At 42.2% G+C, this 20,601-nt stretch overlaps 1 protein-coding gene across 1 annotated transcript; it reads right to left on the reverse strand.

The window, feature by feature from the left end:
* Nucleotides 1-260: 260 nt before the first annotated feature.
* NCBP3 (nuclear cap binding subunit 3) lies at nucleotides 261-19,962 on the reverse strand. Its single transcript, XM_051635932.1, has 13 exons — nucleotides 19,711-19,962; nucleotides 17,943-18,008; nucleotides 16,228-16,333; nucleotides 14,984-15,109; nucleotides 12,618-12,746; nucleotides 9,466-9,539; nucleotides 8,458-8,566; nucleotides 7,625-7,724; nucleotides 7,194-7,300; nucleotides 6,350-6,635; nucleotides 5,387-5,544; nucleotides 4,039-4,203; nucleotides 261-3,530 (listed from the first exon to the last, which is right to left on the reverse strand). The coding sequence occupies exons 1-13, from the start codon at nucleotides 19,861-19,863 to the stop codon at nucleotides 3,295-3,297; spliced, it is 1,815 nt and encodes a 604-aa protein (XP_051491892.1). The 5' UTR covers nucleotides 19,864-19,962; the 3' UTR covers nucleotides 261-3,294.
* Between the last annotated feature and the right edge of the window lie 639 nt (nucleotides 19,963-20,601).

Raw genomic sequence — 20,601 nt, forward strand, 5'->3', positions numbered from 1 at the left:
GCCTCCTCCTCCCGCAGCCCGGGCAGCAGCCGCAGCCCGGGCAGCAGCCGCAGCCCGGGCAGCAGCCGCAGCCCGGGCAGCAGCCGCAGCCCGGGCAGCAGCCGCAGCCCGGGCAGCAGCCGCAGCCCGGGCAGCAGCCGCAGCCCCGCACCCACCGGAGGCGGGTCCGTCCCGCGTTGTGCGGGTTCCAGCAAAACCGGGCGCTCAGCGTGGCTTCAGAACCACTTCTGTTTGGAATAGAACAGCTGTGCAAACCAAAGTTTCGTTATTTTCACATTTTAATGCCATAATGAACTGAAAATAAGGGTTTCTCTGCTCTCCTTTCCCGCATTAGACACATCAGCCGTCATCGTCAAAATAAAAACCCTTCATTTTCAAGCCTCACCATCAACGCACGTTCAGAGCCTGCCTTACAATAGCTGCAGGCACAGAGCCGACTTATTCTGCACAATGTAACAGTCCCTAAACCATATATTAAAAAAAATCAACCCTAAACCAAAAAAAAAAACCACCAAAAACAACAACAAACCAACAATCCACAAGCCTTTTTAAAACAGCAAAAACTTCCTAGAAGAACTCATGTGGTCCTGTAACAAAGTCACTTAACATTCAGAGCCATTTTCCCCCTCCAAGACAGATCCCTCCAGCAAAAGCCAAAGCTGAACTTCACCTTCTTGCCAATTTCCATGTAAGTTCATTTTAGCAAAATGAACAGGTTGCACTTCTCAGTATCAGAACATCTGCATCAAATTCCTTGGTGGTGATGATGAGCTGAGTGGAAAGATCAGGAACACATTAGCTAAGAGCAAACCCGCTGAACACAAAAGGAAGGGCATTTAGAATTTCCTGTGCAACCTCTCTCTAGGTCAAACAGATTCAAGGTCACCATTTGAGATAAAAGCTTTCACTGAAGGTTCAGTGCTCATTTTTAATATCAAAACCCAGCAGTTGGTGTTCAGGCAACTAAGGAAGCCCCAGGCTAGAACTCCTGATGGCAGCAAACACTTCTCAGGGCTTCTCTGTACATCATCAAAAAGCAAAACCAGGCAAACAACTACAAAACCCCCTCTCTTTATAGGTCCTTTCCACAGTCAACCCTTTTCTTTTCAGCAAAGCAACTGTGGCCTAAGAACATCCAGAGCCCTCCCCCAGCCACAAACACGACTGATCCAGCCAACATGGAGACATTTGTAAGGCAGATTTGTCACCACTGGAAGACAGAACCAGTGTCCATGGCTCCTCTTCCTCCAAGCCTCAGCCTGCATAATTTCTCCTTGATTTCATACATCCCTTTGTTCAGATCTTTTCCATCAGCTGGAGAGATTCCCTCTTCCCATTCTGCACTTCCTACCAGTTACTCTGTCCTTCACCAGGCTCAAGTTTTGAGTATTTACATGGAAACACTGTGGTTATCAGCAACATTAGAGGCAGCCCACAAGCAGCTGCTGAGCTTAAAAACATGCAAGGGTTCACAACAGAGAAGCCTGTCTGCACAGACCAGGTGAATGGTCCCTATCTACCATCTCCTTTCATGAAAAAGAAAGGTCATCATGCATTCAGAGCAGTAATGAAACACAAAGGTTGACTGGCAAAAAGACACTGGTTAAATAAATTTTATCAGGATCCTGAGAAATGGGTGTGACTGTTTGAAGGCCCTGGAAGGGAGATGAATGAAAGCACATGTTAAAATGCATCATTACAGTGATCAGACATTGCAGTCATTTACTCCAAACAGTATTTTTATGAGACATGTTTAGATATTCAATAATTAAATATAAAATCAAGGATGAGTGTCACCAAACAAGGCAATAATAAGGCTTGAAGCTCAGTCAGTCCCCAGATTACCCTTCTAGTCACTGTACCTTTCATTTCATCTTTAATTTTACACTGCTATTCTTTCACATACTAAAGCACTCAGAAAAGTTAATTCCTTGCTTTTGTGAAGCCTCAAACCTACTTCAACTTAGTACAAAAACAGGAGGAAAAAAAGGAAACACGTTTGTTTCTTAAAAAGCAGAAAGGGGAAGAGATATTCATAGACATTTTGGACTGACAGAACCTAGGAAAGAGGGACAACGCAAACAAATTTTCAGACCATCCAAATGCAGCAGACAATGCTTTTGCTCCCTATTCTGTTCACCAGAAGGTGATGTGCTAGCATGATTCCTTAGTTAGAATTACTGGCAATCAAAATAAATGCCATAGGCAACAAGAAAAAATTGCAGCTGCACACTGATCAAACCTTCTTCCTACCTAGAGGGGGTATCAGGTAAAAAAGCTGAATGTAACAAGTCAACCATGTGCACATCCACATATACAATAAGAACATTCAAAAGTATTGACATGAGACAGTGATCCTATAGTTTTCCTTTTCTCTTTCATTTATATATATATAGTTAAACAGCACATAGGAAAACACCACTATAGCTTTCACCGTGGCCAACAGGAGAGTTCTCACAAATATAAAAGTGTGTGTTCTTAAATTGTTACATTTCTTCAAAACATAATACAGATAAAATGAAAGAAATAGAATTTTTCATCATGTAACAACAACAACAAAAATTTAAACCCTTGGGAATTTACACAATTCTCAAACACCCAACTTTGCAGTCCTGAAGATCTCAATCTCTACTACAGCAGAACATGGTATCAACAAAATAAACCAGCAGAACTCCTTGAGAGCAGTGATGCTACTTGGATACCCTGGGAAATTTCACTGCACTGGAACATTTACCTTACATTTACATTCAGTATTTTAGAGGAAGGGAACATCATAGTCCCTTCATGCTTCATCCTTGCTGGCTGCCTACCCAGGAAGCTTTATTGTTATTACTTCAAGAGGAAAGGAAAGGTGCTGGTAAGAGCCAGAAGGGCAAGGCAATGATGCTGATTATGAAATGCCCTGTTCTTTGGATGAACTCTGTAAAATACTTTGTTAAAAGGCTCCATGTTAAAAATACTAAGAACAAAAAGGTTGTCTTAAAAATACAGAGCATTTCTGCCTCTTCAGTTCAAAGCCCTGGGGAAAAGTGTTTTGCTAGAATCAACAACAGGTTTGCTGTAATCAAGATGTATGACAATGCCCTAGGTCAGACAGGGCCACCCACTGCCTCCAGACAAAGGTGATTGCTTTAGTCAAGTGGTACGTGCACCTCCATTTCTGTAAAAAAGGAACAGGGACACTTCTGGAACCTTCACTGCAGAGTCTTTGCCAGTGTCCAGCTTTTGGGCAGAGGCAATCTTGCCACACTGCAGAGTCACAAACTTGAGGATCAGAAGAGAACGTACAAAGGATCATGATTCTGTGTCTGAGCCGGAGCTGCTCTCCCGGCTGATCTCGATCTGCAGGGATGGCAGATGATCCAACCGGCTCTTCTTCTGCCGAGACTGCTCCTTCTCCTTGATGAGAGCACCCCAGACCCTCTGGAGCTCTGAATCATCCTCCTCTGGAGATGCCACAGAGTTTTCAGGTTTATCTGGAGTCTTTTCTTGTGTCTTCGGAGCAGACCCTAATCGGGTCCATAAATTACCTAATTAGATGAAAAACAAACATTTATTTTTTTTCTTTTTTTAAAGACATGACTAAGAGGAATCCTGGAGAAAGTCTGAGGAACCTCCTGTTAAATGAGCTGCATCTCTTTTAATCTCCTTATACTCCCCCCCCTTAATGTTTGGAACTTACTATGCTTTGAAGCAGCAGCTGAAATTAAAACCGGGGAGGCTCAGTGCAGCCTTCTCCCATGCACTGAGAATGCTGCACACAGGTCTGAGGTGCCACTGCATTCACTACACCTGTTTTAGTGCCCTGTTTTGACCAAAGTTTTAAAGCATTCCTCTACTTTTAAGCATACTTATATAAAAACATTACTCTTAAGTCATCAACTCAACCTACCTACATATATTTACAAAGCTCTGAACAAGCACTTGCTAATTCATCCTAAATTTCACTCAACTGATCATCTTTCATGATTTTCTGCTGAAATGTCAATATATACTGTAAAATCAAAAGCATTGCAGTGTTTTCTCCATAAAACCAACCTGATTTCTTCTCTCTGGTGTCAGAGTAGAGGCCTTTCACATCTTGTTTGGGGATCCCCAGCCGGCTGTGCACGTCTGATATTGGCTCTCGACGAGGAGCAGAGGTGCTACTTGGAGGTTTGATTTCTGGAGAGTGTGGCCTTTTTCCCAGCCTTTGTCTCACATCTAGGAAGATTTACAGTGATTAAAATAACAACAATCACAATGCAGTTACTTCAAGTTCTGCCCATTCATTTTATACTCCTTGCACAATCTGAAGAACTCAGAACTACACACATTCTCTAGTTTCCATCTTTCCTGTAGTCTTTTCATTTAAAACCTTCTCATTTCCATTTCAGACCTGGCAATGTCTGCAATAAAGTTTATCCAGATTTTTCACTTTTTTTTTTTGGCAACGAATTTGACATGTAATGTTTTCAGGTTGTGATCTGGCCAGAAGATTAAAAAAGTGAGTCACTCCATGACTTGCTGCATTTCTGTTTTAGCAGCACAGCACATATGTAACCAGCAAGAGGTAAGATTATACAAAAATGGGTATGACTTCAGCAGTTCCTTCTGGATAACAGATACCTTGCTCTAGAATTCCAATACTGCTTGCTATTTTGCAGAATTAAATACAAACCAGAATATAAGAATCCTGAATATATTGAGACTACTTAACCCATGATGTAAGTCCTACATTCTGAAGTTTGTCTGGTTTAGCTGGATATTCCTGGTCTTAAAGAGGGTCCAAACAAAAACATAAATCAAAGAAAGTTATAGGATTTACATGCAAACTTGTCAGACCCCCAAAATGTTTAGAAGAAGTAAAATACACAAACGTAAGTTCTACACGACATGGATACAAACCAGGATCTTTCACTTATCAGTCAGATAATCCTCTGAGGTATGTCAGAAGTAGCTGAAATTACACATACCTTTTGGGCACTGAAGCCCAAAAACAAACCCTGGCAATTGAAAAATACATCCATGTCCATGTAATACATGTTCTTTCATGTAAGTACCTAGTGCTTCATGTTACATTTTGTAGATGAGCCCTCCCACATGCTCTGTTCCTCACAATCATACAGAATCTGCCTCAAGGAGTGAGCAAAGCAAGAAGGCCAAGGTGGGGAGAAGAAACAGGCAAATAAACTGAATAAAACGTGTTCACTCAAATGTACTTCATTTTGCTCCAAAGCAATCCCTAACTCAGTCTCTCAGCAAAGAAAAATCAACTGTATGGATGCAGAAACTGCTGCTGAACAGAATTCCCTCAGGTTTCTCAGTTGCAATGGAGCACAGATGTGAAATGAATATTCCCATTCCAGTGAGCCAGTCACAGTTCTGCACAAGAGGTTAAAGTTACCTGACTTCACAGTGCTGTTTGGCTGACGTGGCCCAGTATTATTCTGCCGTTTCTCTTCCAACAGCAGCCTCACATCTGCAACTTTCTCTGATGACCCTTTATTCCCAATCCGATTTTTGATGTTACTGGTTGCTATGCTGTCTGCTCGCATGGAGTTCCTAAAGAAAGTAATAGATTTAATGTCCCTCAAATGGAACAAAACCTCGTATACTTCTCAAGTCTGCTTGTGTGTAAAATTATATCATAGAAAACAGTAATATCTGGATTTCTCTACTAAGAAACAGGGGTAAAAATATTCCTTAGAAGAGCACATGTTCCAGCCAGCATCCTAAGTTTAGCCATAAGGACATGAGCACCACAGCACCCACTCCAAGGCACGTGTTGAGTTTGTCTCCTACAGGCTGTGCCTCTGGGTCAAAATCCAGAGCAGATAAGCAACCTCTAAGTTGTGAAAGGACTTGACATTACAATGAAGTACAATCATCCTGCTTAAGGGATGCATTTAAAAATTATTTTAAAAATCTACACTATATGTGATTTTGGTTAATATGCCCATAATGAATGTAAATTCCTTTTGGTCATGAACACTTAAGGGTTATTCTCCTTTCTGAGAAAAGAGGGAGGGGTAAAGGGAAGAGTTATTTCTCTCTGGCCTAGCTAAGAAGTGCAAGAAGTTAATTGTGCTTGCTTGCATAAATTTCTATTGATTCCACTTAGAGCTTCATTATTATTGATTAGCAGGGTTACAGAAATCTGCAAAGGAAGCTGCATTTTAAAAATACTAACTGCAATGAAAAGCTAGTAGCTCTGCTTTATGTATTTTGTATTTCTTTATAAAATTTCTACTACAAAATTATGTTCAGAATTGAAAAAGTAGCTTCAACAGTTTGTCTTTAAGCTTTGACAGCTCTGTCACTAATCAGAATGCCTTCTCATGGATACTTTCAAACAGGAAACATTTACCTGATATTCTTCAGCTGCGACTCCACCTCATCTGCATACATGGTCATTTTCATGCTCTTTTTGGGAGAGGGAGTTGATATCATTTTCAGCTCCAGATCATAGTCCATCTCATCAGAATCAGAGGCACTGGCACTCGACCTCCTGGCGGCGCTGCGCTCTCGGGACTGCTTGAAAGCCTGCAGCTCATCCCGGTACTCCACCACAACTCTGTCATCTTCATCCATATCCTGATCTTCCTCCTCCTCTTCTTCCTCCTCAATAGGCTCCTCAGGAACATTGACTAAACCTGCAGCAAAGCAAACTGATCCTGACAATCTGAAGCTTCATATAGAGTACTTTAAATCCAAGACAAAAAAAAATAATCACTATAATAAATAACCCATTACAAATGAGTAGATCTCTAAAGATAGAGAATGCACACCTCCTACCTTAGGGAGCAGATTAAGATATCAAAGCCTAATTAATAGAATTTTCTAATCTTTATTGATTTACATCTAGTTCTTGCTCTGTCACAGAACAGAAGAACTGACACAGCAAGTATGACAAATTGCCAAGAAGTTTAAAGAAGTTATTCCCTCTTTTTGTCCTTGATGCTATAAGCTCCTGTGTCCTAAATTTGTAAAAGAAAAATATCACAGAAAAAAATGAGCAGCTATTTTGGTAAGCCAGTAAAGTGGCTGCCTCATTTGTTTTCTGCAAACTCTTAAAATATGATTTTAGAGATGTATTTTTTTTAAGTACACTTCCTTTCCTGCACTGCAGGAATTGGATGAGGCAGTAAGGGCCTTTCAGCCCACCATTCCCCAGCTGTGCTCTTACAGGCTCACATATTTGCATTAATTACCTGAGTGACGATGTTTATAAGGAGGAGTCAAGCCAACATCATCCCCAATAAGTGTCCTTTTCTTTATCACATCCCGATGGATTCGACGGGAATGGTATCTTCGCTTCCTGAAACACCAAAAAGAGTCACATTCCTGTCACAGAAAAGGCATCAATCAGCTCTATCCAGTCCTGGATTAAGCATATGCAGTTATCACTCACTTTAATATAAGACATACATTTATGTCAGATCTCTTCTGAATGTTTTGAATGTAAACTTTATTTTTATGAGAAAATACCCCCCTTGCAGATTCAGTCACATTCCAAAAACATTATTTACGTGTAAGATGCATCTCCATAAACTGAATAGGAAGAAAATCCACAAATTAAAACAGGTTTAGATTATCTTGTCCAATTACCTGCAATGCTCCAATTCTTCTATTCAATACTCACCAAGAATTGCTAAGAATGCCCTTCATGCCTCCATAATTGGGGTTGCCATACTTCATGTAATACTGGCTTCGCCTTGCAGCTCCCAGCTCCTTTTTGTCATCTGAAAAAAACATCAATTAAAGGAATATTTCCCTCTTTGAATCTTACAACACCTGCATACAAATAAGTAACTATCCAGGCAACGACACAGTGAAAGTAAGGCTGAAAGTGTCCTACAGATCAGCCTCACTTCAGTCTCCTTCATGAAGGGTACAATGTTGCTGACACCTCTGCAATTTCTCCTCCCACCACAGGGTTATTTATGTCTGGAAACTTAATTCTAGGGAGACTGAGTTTCTGCGTATCAGCTCAAAAGAGCATCACATCAACCCTGTAACTGCTGGAAGCTACACTTACCTTACTATGCCCTTTCTTTATGGATGTATCATTTCCCACATGGCCCAGAAATTATACAGTTTTTCATTTTACTCAAATTTTAATATCTCAACTGTACTGATACCCATATAATATAGTAACTCATTAATATCTCAAATTATTTTCAGATTTATAAAAATGTGAAATTACCTCTGTGGAGGACACCATAAAACCTATTGTATGATACTGGGAAGAATGCCCTGAGCCCAAGATAAAAGGTTTTAGGTACAATAATTTTCATACAGCTTGTACTGGATTTAATTCACACATGAAATGTGGATTTATTGCAAAATCTTAATGCCTAATTATTAGCAAAAATACAAACAATTTTGCAAAAGATATTTCGAGTCATTCATTAGTCAACAAATAAAAGTAAAACAAGCAATTAATTCATTATGCTTGTTAAGCTGTTCATTTACCTTTAGTAGCAAATCTCATGAATAGCTTGTTTCCTTTAGCCAGTTTATTGGCAGGGCGAAGATCATTACGCAGGAGAGAATCCTCTTCTACCTGGGAGAGGGCATCCAACTTTGGGGGGCAAAAAAGGTATTTTGGACTCAAGAATAAAATTACTGTGGAATGAAAATGGATTGCTTACAGAGAAGCAATCAACTGATCATTAAGAAAGTTACTTTTCAAATTATGTTCAAATGAACTCTGTGTTTTCTTGCTTGACAAACTAAATGTCCATTTTGAAAGGAATTTCTTCAGATTTAAAATATTTCCTCTCTTGCTTCCTAACATTATCTCAGATTATTAAATCCAATCGTTTTCAAATGACAAACTACTGACCAAAATGCAGAAAATAAGTAACACAACTCGGACACTGAAAAAATGTTTTCTGGTTTCATACCTAAAGGGCTTTACCAACAGGTTCTCATGCCCTCACACAACAAAAGGTGTTTTTTCATTTCTGTCTGATATATAGAAATTAAAATTCATACCTCTAGGATGTGTAAGTGTTCACTGAGCCATTTGTAAAGAAAATACTAGTCACATCTATCATATACTCGGCCAGTGAAGATTAAATTACTTAGAAAACATCAACGTGTATGCTGCTTCCCACACATCCCTAGGGACAGCCTGCATCTCGGTTGTCCCTGGAAGCACAGCCTTCCCTGCTGAGAGGCCACTGTCCTCCATGACTGTCCTTTCCTTGCCTCCTCTCAGCAGAGCAGAGCAGCCAGTCTAGCTGTCACCTGCTGGATGCCCCATCACTCTTCCAGATCCCCTTGAACAAACACTCTCACACAGCTGCTCTCACCAACAGCACACCTGCGCTTCCTGTCCTTTGCCCATCTAATCTACTTTGACAATTAAAATGTGTATTGCAAATATATATTGTTAGAACTATAATGTTATGAAGACTTTACACAGGTCAGAGCAAAACTTTCGTAACAGGGGTTTTGCTTTCCTTCTGTACTGACCTCAACATCACTTGGGTTGTCATCCTCAACCTCGCCTTCTTCCGTCTCATCATCAGAACTTTCCTCCTGTTTTTCTAAGAAGGAAAATATTTGGGGATAAAACATAACCTTCAATTTAGTGTGTCAGTCACATTACCTACATTCTCTGTAATCAAACTGCAGGAGTTATCCTTTCCCCTCTACAGCCTAGAGAATAATCAAAATGGTGAATGTCTGCATCAATCTGAAGCACACAGGAGCACAGAGCAGCATGAACAGGACAGCCCCTGTGCAAGTACCTGCCTACAGCAGCACACACTGATTATTAATTTAATTACTTGAAAGCAAATGAAATTGCACTGCATATCAGGGTGTGACAGAGACAAGACAGGCCAAGACTTACAAAAGCCTGTTTCCTTCAGCGTCCCATGAAAATGAGGCAAGTACCTACAAGCATCCAAGACTAACCATGTAAAACAGGTTCTATTATTCAAAAGCTTTCAGGTGTATGGGAAAGCAGGAGATTTAAAAAAACAACAACAAAACAAACACAAACAACCTTAGTGACTTAATTTCAAAGTGAAATAACTAACAGAAGAGCACACACTTCCAGACTACTTGCACAGAATTGTCAGGGTTCTTTCTGGCTAGAGTAAGAAAATTGATACTGGATTTTTTTTTTTCCAAACAGTCCTAAAAAAACCAAAAGTGAATATGGACACTTATCAACATATACCAGTATCATCTGCAAAGATCTCAAAGCACTTCATAGACGTATGACTTAGGTAGATTGGATCATTGGGCTAGTGTTAATGGTCTGGGCTTCAACAAGGTCAAGTGCTGGGCCCTGCACTTGGGCCACAACATCCCCAGGCAATGTTCCAGGCTTGGGGAAGTGTGGCTGGAAAGTGTCTGGCAGAAAAGGACCTGGGGGTTCGCAATGACAAGCAGCTGAATATGAGCCAGCAGTGTGCCCAGGTGGCCAAGAAAGCCAATGGCACCCTGGCCTGTATTAGAAATAGTGTGACCAGCAGAAGCAGAGAGGTGATTGTCCCCCTGTGCTCAGCACTGGCGAGGCCACAGCTGGAGTGTTGTGTCCAGTTTTGGGCACCTCAATTCACGAGAGATCTCGAGGTGCTGGAGCGAGGACAGAGGAGGGCAATGAAGATGGGGAAGGGCCTAGAGAATAAATCTGATGAAGAACACTTGAAGGAGCTGGGAATGTTTAGTCTGAGGAAGAGGAGGCTGAGGGGAGCTCATCAGTCCCTACAACTACCTGAAAGGTCATTGGAGAGAGGTCGGTGATGGTCTCTTCTCACAGGTCATTAGAGACAGAACAAGAGGGAATGGCTTCAAGCTGCAACAGGGCAGGTTTAGACTGAACAGTAGGAAAAAATTACTCAGAAAGAGTGTTTAGACTCTGGAACAAGCTGCCCAGGGAGGTGGTGGAGTCACCATCCCTGGATGTATTGAAGGGTCATTTGGATGTGGTGTTGGTGGATCTGGTTTAGGGGAGAACTTTGTAGAGTCGGGATGATGGTTGGACTCGGTGATCCCGAGTATCAGCCCGAGGCTTTTCCAGCCTGAATAGTCTGATGATTCTATGACTAATAAAAAATAAAATTTGTATTTTGGAGTTCTGATCTTGATCTTAATCTCACCCAACAATACACATGAAAACTTAAAATAGAAACCAGCAGCTGTTCAAAAGGTCCTGACAACACAAAAATGTTCAAAGAAACAAGCAAAGCACAATTAACCAAACTGAAACCAAAGAGGGAGTGTAGGTAAACAAGGGAGCCAAACTGAAACCTGAATAATTAACTTCCCTCAGGGAGAGCATTCAAACACCTTTTTTTTCCCCAAAAATGATAAGCTTCTCACACTTCTCACAGACTAGTCTTTCACTTCCCCAAATGTCTAAACAGCCCTCAAATTCCTGCCTAAGAAAGGAATGTCAGATTACTCCAGTGTATCTTTATGCATCTCACCCCTTAAGGTGTAACTGAACAGTCTGTACTTTATCTAACATCCCACTTTTCCAGATAAAGAACTTAATGTAGGAGTAATTTAGGTAACAGTCTTTGAGATGTCCTGTAATGATGATGCAATAAGTAATTTGTAGCCAAAAAGATTAAACACATATATTTATGCTCTACTGAAACAAGACAGTCGCTCATCTCCAAAAACTTCTTAAGCAGTCTTACTTGAAGCATTATCAACATTTTCCCCACAATTAAAGTCACATGGATGGTTGAGGAGCCACTGCGTTGTAGAGAAAAGCAACAAGAAAAGTGGATGAGTTAGAAGGATCCAAAAGTTGAACAAAGCCCTAAACCCCACTCTTTCTAGAAAGGTTTTTGGTAGCACTGCAGATATCTACTAGAGAGACTGACTACTTGCATTTTGTTCAAACATGGTGTCTAAGCAAAATCTACGGAAGAATAAATAAACACATCTCTCTTTGCTTTGTACTGTGAAGTGCAGCACTTTGAACCACAGCAATTCATCACACTCCTGGAACAGCCCAACAACCCTGAGGTAGCAAAAGCCTGATTTTTAATTTATGCCCACAAAAGTAAAATTAATATACAATGAAGGCATTAAGATACCAGATTTACCACAACATTAAGATGTACTTTCAATACTTTGCTCTCTTATAACTGACCTCTCAGTGTGCTTCTCTCATGAAAGTGTAATGGTCACGTTTAGAGATGCTGCACACCAGGGTGCAGTGACACCCTGACACGTCAGTGTGAATGATACAGTTAAAGGGTGATGGTGCATCAAAAAAGGAACCAACTCTGGCATTTTCTAACATCAGCTTTTTCCACAGGTAGAATTCATCCCTTTCCTGCCCTCATATGCACATTACACAGTTTTCTGTGCAAGATGTACCACTATAAATGTCATATCTGAGTGTGACCCTGCATCTAACACGTTCAGTATCGACTGAGTTACTGCTTTTGGTCTAGCTCCAACCCACCTTTTAAGAAGCAGCTTCTTCAAAAGGTTTCCAAGATGAAAGCCTTTTTTAAAGTGGTAGAATACATTTACCTGAAACTATATGATAGAAGCTCCTTCAGTAATTTAGATTATGTAGCACCCAAGCACAAGTTTAAAGCTTCATTAATTTGACTAGATGATGTCTGTATATGCATATCTCCATCTACCTTTCTTGGGTTTTTCAGCTGTCTTCTCTTCATTGTTTTCTCTGCTTTTTGTTTTCTCCTGATCAGGCAAGGAACTCATATTTATTAGAGCCCGTGTTGCTGTTACTTCATCAAGCCAGACCACATTACCTATGACATATAAACACATACAAAACCAAAACACAGTTTGTATAACCAACAGTCACATACACTATCTTACTGGGGTGAAATCACTAACAGAAGTTCAGAAATGTTCTTATATAGTGACATGACAGAAAAGTAATCAGAGACAACTCTTGCAGAGGAGGTTATATTTTTTAACACCCTTGATAAGCTGGGGGATGCAGTTTCATCACATTAACAAAAACAACACACACAGCTGGTGTAAACCAAAATCACTGTGTATTAGACTGCTTCCTGAGCACACAGATTAGAATATCCAATCAAGGTCTGTGAACTTCATGTTAGCACACAAGTGTGATTAAAGGGGGAAAAGAAAATGAAAAGGAAAAAAAAAGAAAGAAGCCAGAACCTCAGAACTCACTGCAGAATTCTGGTAATCTTTTCCAGAAAGCAGGAAAATAGGGGAAAATAGAAGAGGCTGCTCAAGCACAGGTTATAATGTACACAGGTTAACAAGATGATTCAGGACATGCCTCTCACATACATGTAGCAGCAGATGATACCACAGTGTAACTTATTAGGCTAATTAAAAGCATTTGCAGCTGCTGAAATTGTAAGAGTTAAAACTGCTTAGAAACAGGTTTTTAACAAAAGCTTTCTGCATGGATGCATTCAATGCAAATACAGCAACAAACGCTTAACAGCAGAGCAGTAACTGACAGAGTGTATTCAGGTACCAAGAAAAATATACAGTATCCCAAATAAAATAATATCTCTTAAATTACTTAAGCAGAGAAGATTTACATGGTAAAGAACACCAGGATATTGACTTGAATGCCTGGCTAATAACTTTTCATTTAAGTATGCCTACCTGCTCTTCACATCTCCATATTTTCAAAGCCTTTAGCATTTTATGTTCATCAGTTTGAAACACTGAACAGCGTCTAAATTTCCCTTTGCATTAGGACACCTGGAGATGCCATTCAGCTGGGAATATTCAGGTTTTTTACCATGCTGTGAGGCAAATCTATGCTGAAAACACAGTGATTTTTACTTCATATTTTCATCAAGTGTAGTTAGCATGCTAACTCAGACACAGCATGTAAATTCATCACTAAAAGAGATGTATTTTAACTGTAATTGGGTGAACTGCTGTTCTGACTCTGAAGCCTGAATTTCTGCACTGCAGATCCCTCTGGCTCCATGATAAATTGATGCATGTAACACTTAAGGAAAAGGACAGACAGACAACCTTACAAATGTAGCCTCAGCCACAGAGTTAAGCTCTGCAATTGCTACCTTATGATCACCACAGGTTCATCTAGCAGCTCTTCACTGCAGTTGTCCTCCTAGGACTCACTGCCTCTCAGATTTCCTGTCAGCCTGTGGCAGCATCTCAAGGTGTCCCACACAGCACTTCAAGGTTACCAGTTTTCTCTAGCACACCATCTCTTGTCTAGCACTCAAATGTAATTCCTCCAGGGTCATGCCAGGTAACCATGCTACTAATTCTCAGCCACGCTTGTCAGTGAACCAGCTTCCAGCAATCCCAATCCAACTGGAAAACCTGCACTGGCTTCTGCTTCTTTTTTTATGACTTTAGCTACAGGATTTCCAGTCACATGAGTCTCAGAGCCTTCCAGTGCCACAAACCAGTGCCCAACTGCAGCAAGCAACTCTTGCACAGTCTTTAGCATCACTGCAGAAAGTGTGACTGTCAACAGCCTTGTATCCTCCTGGCAATCTCATCGTGTGCTTACTCCTCAAAAAAGGCCTTCCAATAGAAACATACATTCCTTTTCCAATCCATGTAAATCACTCTCAGCTGCTACCTTCTTCCACCCACCAATTCCTCCTTTGGACTGCACTAAATACAGCAGCAAGTCTGCTCCTTCACAGCACAAAACCACACCAACCTGCCTGACTGCACACAGCTCAAATACCTCCTCAGAACAAGCAGTTACACTATGTATGCCAAGATGCAAGTAGCACAAGATTGTAGTCCTTTTTTTTTATCCACTTGGAGACCTGCAAGTTATTCCAGCTATCTCTTTGCAATAATAAATACTCAACCACACAGCAGGTTTGATTTTCACGTTATGCTGTTAATTCTTTCCTTCTAAACCTCATTTGACTAAGGTAAAAGACAGGGAAACTGAGACAGACAAAGCTCAGGGACTTGGAAACCACGAAGACATTTGAAATACAGCTGTGACTGAAACTGGAAAAAAAGTAAGAATTACAGATAGAGATTGTTTACTCACATGATGTATCATCTAACCACTCAATATGAGCAGGAGGATACTCTTTGAAATAGGCAAAGATGTCCTGTGTACTCATCTCATCCACCCCACAAATGTAAATTGTGTCCAGTCTCACTTTAGGAATTGCTGCAAAGAGAAAGAGATACAAGATCGGTTCTCATTTCTGCAGAGCAAGCTTTTGTATTGGTAACATATGGGTAGCAAACATTTTAAATAAGCTAAAAGGAAGATAATTAGAGCAAAGTATGATGTACACCATTGTGAAGTACCAGAGCTTGAATTATTATTCCACAATGCAAATCTTTAATAAATTGAGAGTTAAGAAGAGGTAACATTGGCAGCTGCAGGTACTGCACAGCAATTAAACTGCCTTAAAAAGATTTTTTTTCAATGCTGCCATCGCAGCACAGTGCTGTCACAAGTACTGCCATTAAATACCAAAGAGCAGGAAGAGCCCAGGGCTGTGAGCACGACCTGTTCAAAGCACTCCCACTTGGATCATCTGATGCAGAGCTGTTATGGGCCACAGCTTAGTGGGTCCAAGCTGCCAGATGGAAAAAAAAAAAAAGCCTGGAGAGCTCACTGGATGCCAAAAGCACCAACGTGTTGTGCATTCATCTCCTGGCTGATCTGCTTAGGCTTCAACATGCCCAGCCTGCCCCCTCAGAGCACACGGGCCACCAGCCCCGCTGCAGCGTGCATACAGCCCGGGATGTCACCTCGCTGTGCACGGGACACACACTGCTCAGCTCTGGTCTTTTCAAATAATTTAAAGATCCTTAAAGCAGCACCTGATCCTGAGGGTGAACATTGGACACGTAGCACTAGATGCCACTGCCAAACTGTACATCAGGTACACAATAAATGCCAACAACGTCTTTCTGGGGCTGGTAAAATGAGAAGCGAAATGGTAATTGTCAAGTAGCTTAAAAAAGCAGTGACATTAAAAGGTGGGAAAAAACCCCAAAATAACACTGGATCAGTTTCCCAAGGAAGTGATGGATTCCTCCACAGTTTGAAGTCTCAGCTTGAGAGGGTGCTGAGCCACCTCATATAAACTATGGTAGTACCTAGAAAGGTTGGACCAGATGACCCTTGAGGTCCCTTCCAACCTGGCATTCTATGATTCTATGATCTCTTTTGACAATGACCTAGGAAAACCCCTGGGGATGCAGGAAATAGTATAAATCAAGGAAAAGAAGTGTGAGGAAGTAAACAACAGGATCTGCTGCATGAACTCATACCTTTCTTCATCATGTCCCGATCCAGAGCCACGTTCCTTTGGGCAAGATTCACTTCAGCTCGAAAATGGAAGCGTTTGGCTCTTTGCTCCTTCTTCTCAATTGCTTCCTGCAAAATGGAAAACAATGCAGTCAAAGCAGGAATCACAGCAGCATTCCCAAGAACACATTTCAAATTAAATTTACGAGACAGCAACTATCCATATTAATAATTTTGTACAGGTCTCTTCAGAATCAATGTTTCGGAAGGCAGAAATAATTCACTAAAGCATCTCTGTGCCAAGGAATAGTTCCAAAGTAGGTCCAGCAACATAGTGGGAATCAAGATACATGGAAAAGAAGGTATCTTGGGCAGTGCTCAGACTCCAGGATGGAACAGCAACATTATCTTTTCCTTCCTAACAAGTGTCCAGGGTCTGGGCTCAAAAAAAGGTCTGTCAAAACAAGCATTTCCACCACACGGAAAATGGGTCTTTTAAGATTACAGGGATTTTTCCCCACCTGTTTTTTAAACAGACACAAAAAATGTTAACTTGTCTCTATCAGCATGAATTTACCAACTCTACCTGGAGTGCTGAGTACAGAGATCTTATTTAGACTGGAAATTCAAGCTGCTTTTAAAGTAGCTCATGAGCAACAGCTGATGTGGATCTTGTGTAATTTCTGAAACTGACTGAGAAGCTCCTTATTCTACAGAATTGGTTAGGAAGCATTAGAGATTTTTGGATCTTGCTATCCAAACTTGGAACACAAATGTGAGTAAGCAAAAACTGCCACCAAAGATAACCAAATAAAATTGGGCTTTTTACTAGTTTTAACAGGTTGCCAAAATATATTTGACCAAATTTCTGGAAGTTTTTTAGAATTGCATTGTTAAAGAACATAACAAGATGAAGCTTTCTGTTGAGTAGGGAAACCTCAAAGTGTGCTGAATTCCAGTACACACACACACTAGATATTGAAGCCAAAAAGCTGATTTTTAGTCTTCATCTGAAACCCTTTTCACACTCTTTGATAGGCACAATCTTCTGAGCTTCAGTAAAGCAAAATGGGAATTCATATAATTTGTCAACACACTGTTGAGATGAGGATTTGTTTGTTAGAACAAGCAAAACTGTCTCAGTCCTAGAAAGCAGGTGTGACTAGAAGTTTTTTCTCTACCACCAAATGCTAGATCCAGTGGTCAGTTGTACAGCCAGAAACAACAGCCAACCCACTATTCCACGTACAGAGAAGATCCAGTTCCACAGAATGCTGTAACTTCATTTAAATGCAACAGCTGTTCACATTCTTCAAAATGTGTCTTAAATAATTAAACAATAAGATGCCCTTGGAAGACACGAGGCAAGGAAACTAGATTTTCCTGCCAAGCACTTGTGCTTCCTTCTGTCACTCACCCAAGAGGAAAACCCACAGCTGACTTGTCCCAAAGGGCTTTGTTTGGCACTATCAAGTGGTATCAAGGCAACTCAAACAGAAATGTTTTCAGGTTTTGGCACACACATTTTCTGTAAATTAAAAATGCTGATTCTCCCCATTTACAAGAGACTTTCAAGCCACAACCAATAAAAGGAGAATTCCCAGGCTGCTGAAAAATGCCAGCTCTCTGAACACAAAGTTAAGCTTCTGTGCATGTTGGGGAAGAAATCAGTGAAATGGTTTCTCCCTTCCAGTATCAATAATTAGAATATGTTGAAGAACTATAGCACAAAAATTACCTTGGATGTTACATCTATTCCAGTAATGAAACTTCCAGCCTTGTTTTCGTATCTCCTGCTAGTGTCCTGAAACAAAGCAAAATGGAGATGAAATCTCAGTGAACACTGAAAGCAACTGACTTGCTATGCTGAAAAAAAGCCCTGGCCATTTCTAGGAGAAATCCATCCTCTTCTCCTTGAGCCAAGCTACATCCCTAGACAAACAGGTACACAAACAGTAACTCTCACTGATGTCAGTAAAGGTAAAAGCAGATGAACTAACCCAAACTTCCTGTACTATAAGAGTTCTTTCCTTTGGCAAAATGCAGTTCTTGTGTCTGCCTCTGCTAAGGTTTTACTTATTCTTCCTCAGCAACACAGGGGAAGTCATCAAACACCTTTCCTAATTAAAACTTCCACAATTTTGGTTTTAGGTAGAATTTCCATGTAAAACATGAACAGATTGAGCAGTGATACCTGATTCCTGAAGTGCCAACTCACAGCTGTTAGCCTCAAAACCCAGATCACTGAGCCATATCCACAATTTCACAAGTAACTTTTAACCCCATTCCTATTCAGTATTTCAAACCCATCCCCCAATTACCTGCAAGATGCAACGTTACTGTTTTGATACAGCCCTTCTGATGAAGGGCTAAACTGGAGAATGATGTGGAAAAATAAATGTACAAGTTTAATTTCCATCAACCAGGACTGCTGAATTCACAAGGCTGCACTAAACCACACAGCCCCTGGACCAGTGACCCAATTCTGTCCCTTTTATGGCTTGTGTGTGTAAAAAAGGCACCTCTTCATTCTGGCACCCTCAGGATCACCAGCTGGCAAAAGTCTGGGGCTGGAAGAACATGTCATGTGTTCTCTAGGGATAAACGTTTTGTTTATGCTTGTACTGCAATCATTGTTTTGACTAAAGCACTTCTTCTAGAAAGTAGGACTGTCTCAGTTCAGAGCTACCAAAGCACAAAAAATCAAGCCACTTTTCTTAGGAGTAGCATCAAAGTTTATCTGAAGTTCACAAATATTTAGTTATTAAAAAGCAAAATAAACAGTATTTTTAAAGTTAAAAAACACCCCTGTCTAAGACTGACTCATGGATCACAAGGAAGTGCAGTAGGGTGCTGTCTCTTAGGCCACATGTTTGGTAGAAGTTCAAGCATGTTGGTAAAACAGCTAATTAGAGATTAGTTTCTCAAGTAATCTCCACACAAGTTTTGAGAGCAAAAGACTACTTAGGAGTTTAGACGAATTGTGACCCATTTTTAGGTATTAAACCTGATCCTACTAAAACGTGTACAGGAGCAATAAGCAAAAAATGAAGAAGGGGAGAAAAAAATAGAAAGGAAACCCACAAAATCCACTCATCAGAGCCCACATTCTCAGTACCCCAAACCCAGTTTTCCCTCAGTCATGCCCCTGCTCCCGGTGTCCCCGGCATCAGACACCCATTTTTCACACACTCGCACCCACAGTCCAGCACTACACCCCAAATCCTGTTACACCAGCGCCTTTATTCCCTGCTCCCCGGCCCGGCCGGTCGCTCCTCTCACGCTTGGCCCTCACACCCCCCTCCGGCACCCTGAGACCCCTCCGGACCCCACTCCCGCCACCCCAACCTTATCGCTTCCCCTCGTGCACCTCGCACCCCGTGTCGCCCTTTTTCCCACCGAAGTACCCAAACCCACCCCTGCAGCCCCCGCAGCCCCCGCCCCGCCTCAGGAGCTGGCCCCTCTCCCGCGCCCCCCGCCCGCGCCCCCACCGGCACGACCCTCACCGGAATGAGCTCCCGCAGCGAGCGCCTGACAGGGATGGTCTCCAGCTCGCCCTCTTCCACCTCCATAGGCTCGGGCTCCGGGCCGCGCGGCTCCGCCGCTGCCGCCGCTGCCTCCGCCTTCACCGAGATCCGCAGGCCCCGCACGGCCGCCATGGCTCCGCCCGGACAGCGAGACGGCACCGCCGCGGCACAGAGCGCCGCCGCCCACAGCCACCACCGAGGCGGCGGGGCGGTTAGAGCGCCGCCCGCAGCTGCAGCCCGCCGGGGGCCATAGAGAGGCGGGGATAGCGCGGCGCCCGCGGTCCGCCCGGCGGCGGGAGCGGGGCCCGGGGCAGGACCCGGCAGCGCGGGATCAGGGGCGGGAGGTGGGACCTTCTTGTAGCCGGGCCGGCCTCCTGCGACTGTTTGTTTAAAAGCGATCTGAATTCTTCAAATGTTCATTTCCCCCCCCCCCCCGCCCAGGAAGCTCCCTCCGGGATCTTACACCTCTGATAAAATAAATCTCCTTTTCAGTTTCCAGTTCGCCACAGCTCCCGTGTCCTGTTGCTCTTGGGCTCAGTTGTTCTCTTCATCAAGGATTGTTTTCCCACCCAGGGTGTTGAGGCTGTTCCCTCTCCTGGCCTAAGCAAACCACACCGTGCTCTATCCCCAAGGGACAGGTTCTTCATTCCCCTAATTACACTGATTAGCTCTAGCCCCTCAGACACACTGGATCATAGCTGTGTTCTGGCTGAGGGCTTGCCCTGGCAGCAGTGCTCCCACACCACTCCGGAGCTCCATGGCCTCGTGGCATCCTCACCATCAGGCCCTTCCACCCTGCTCAGGCTGCTCCACTCCTCAGTTCTGCACATTCTTGCAACCAGAACCTTCCAACCCATTCCCCTCTCCAAA

Source organism: Apus apus, chromosome 18 (genome assembly GCF_020740795.1).
Source record: "Apus apus isolate bApuApu2 chromosome 18, bApuApu2.pri.cur, whole genome shotgun sequence".
Classification (NCBI taxonomy): Eukaryota; Metazoa; Chordata; class Aves; order Apodiformes; family Apodidae; genus Apus; species Apus apus.

Coding starts and splice junctions, on each gene's coding strand:
- NCBP3 (XM_051635932.1), bottom strand. CDS start 19,863: ATGGCGGCCGTGCGGGGCCTGCGGATCTCGGTGAAGGCGGAGGCAGCG. Junction 7,301..7,624: donor GGCATTCTTAGCAATTCTTG/GTGAGTATTGAA, acceptor TTGGTGTTTCAG/GAAGCGAAGATACCATTCCC. Junction 4,204..5,386: donor AAACAGCACTGTGAAGTCAG/GTAACTTTAACC, acceptor AAATCTTCCTAG/ATGTGAGACAAAGGCTGGGA.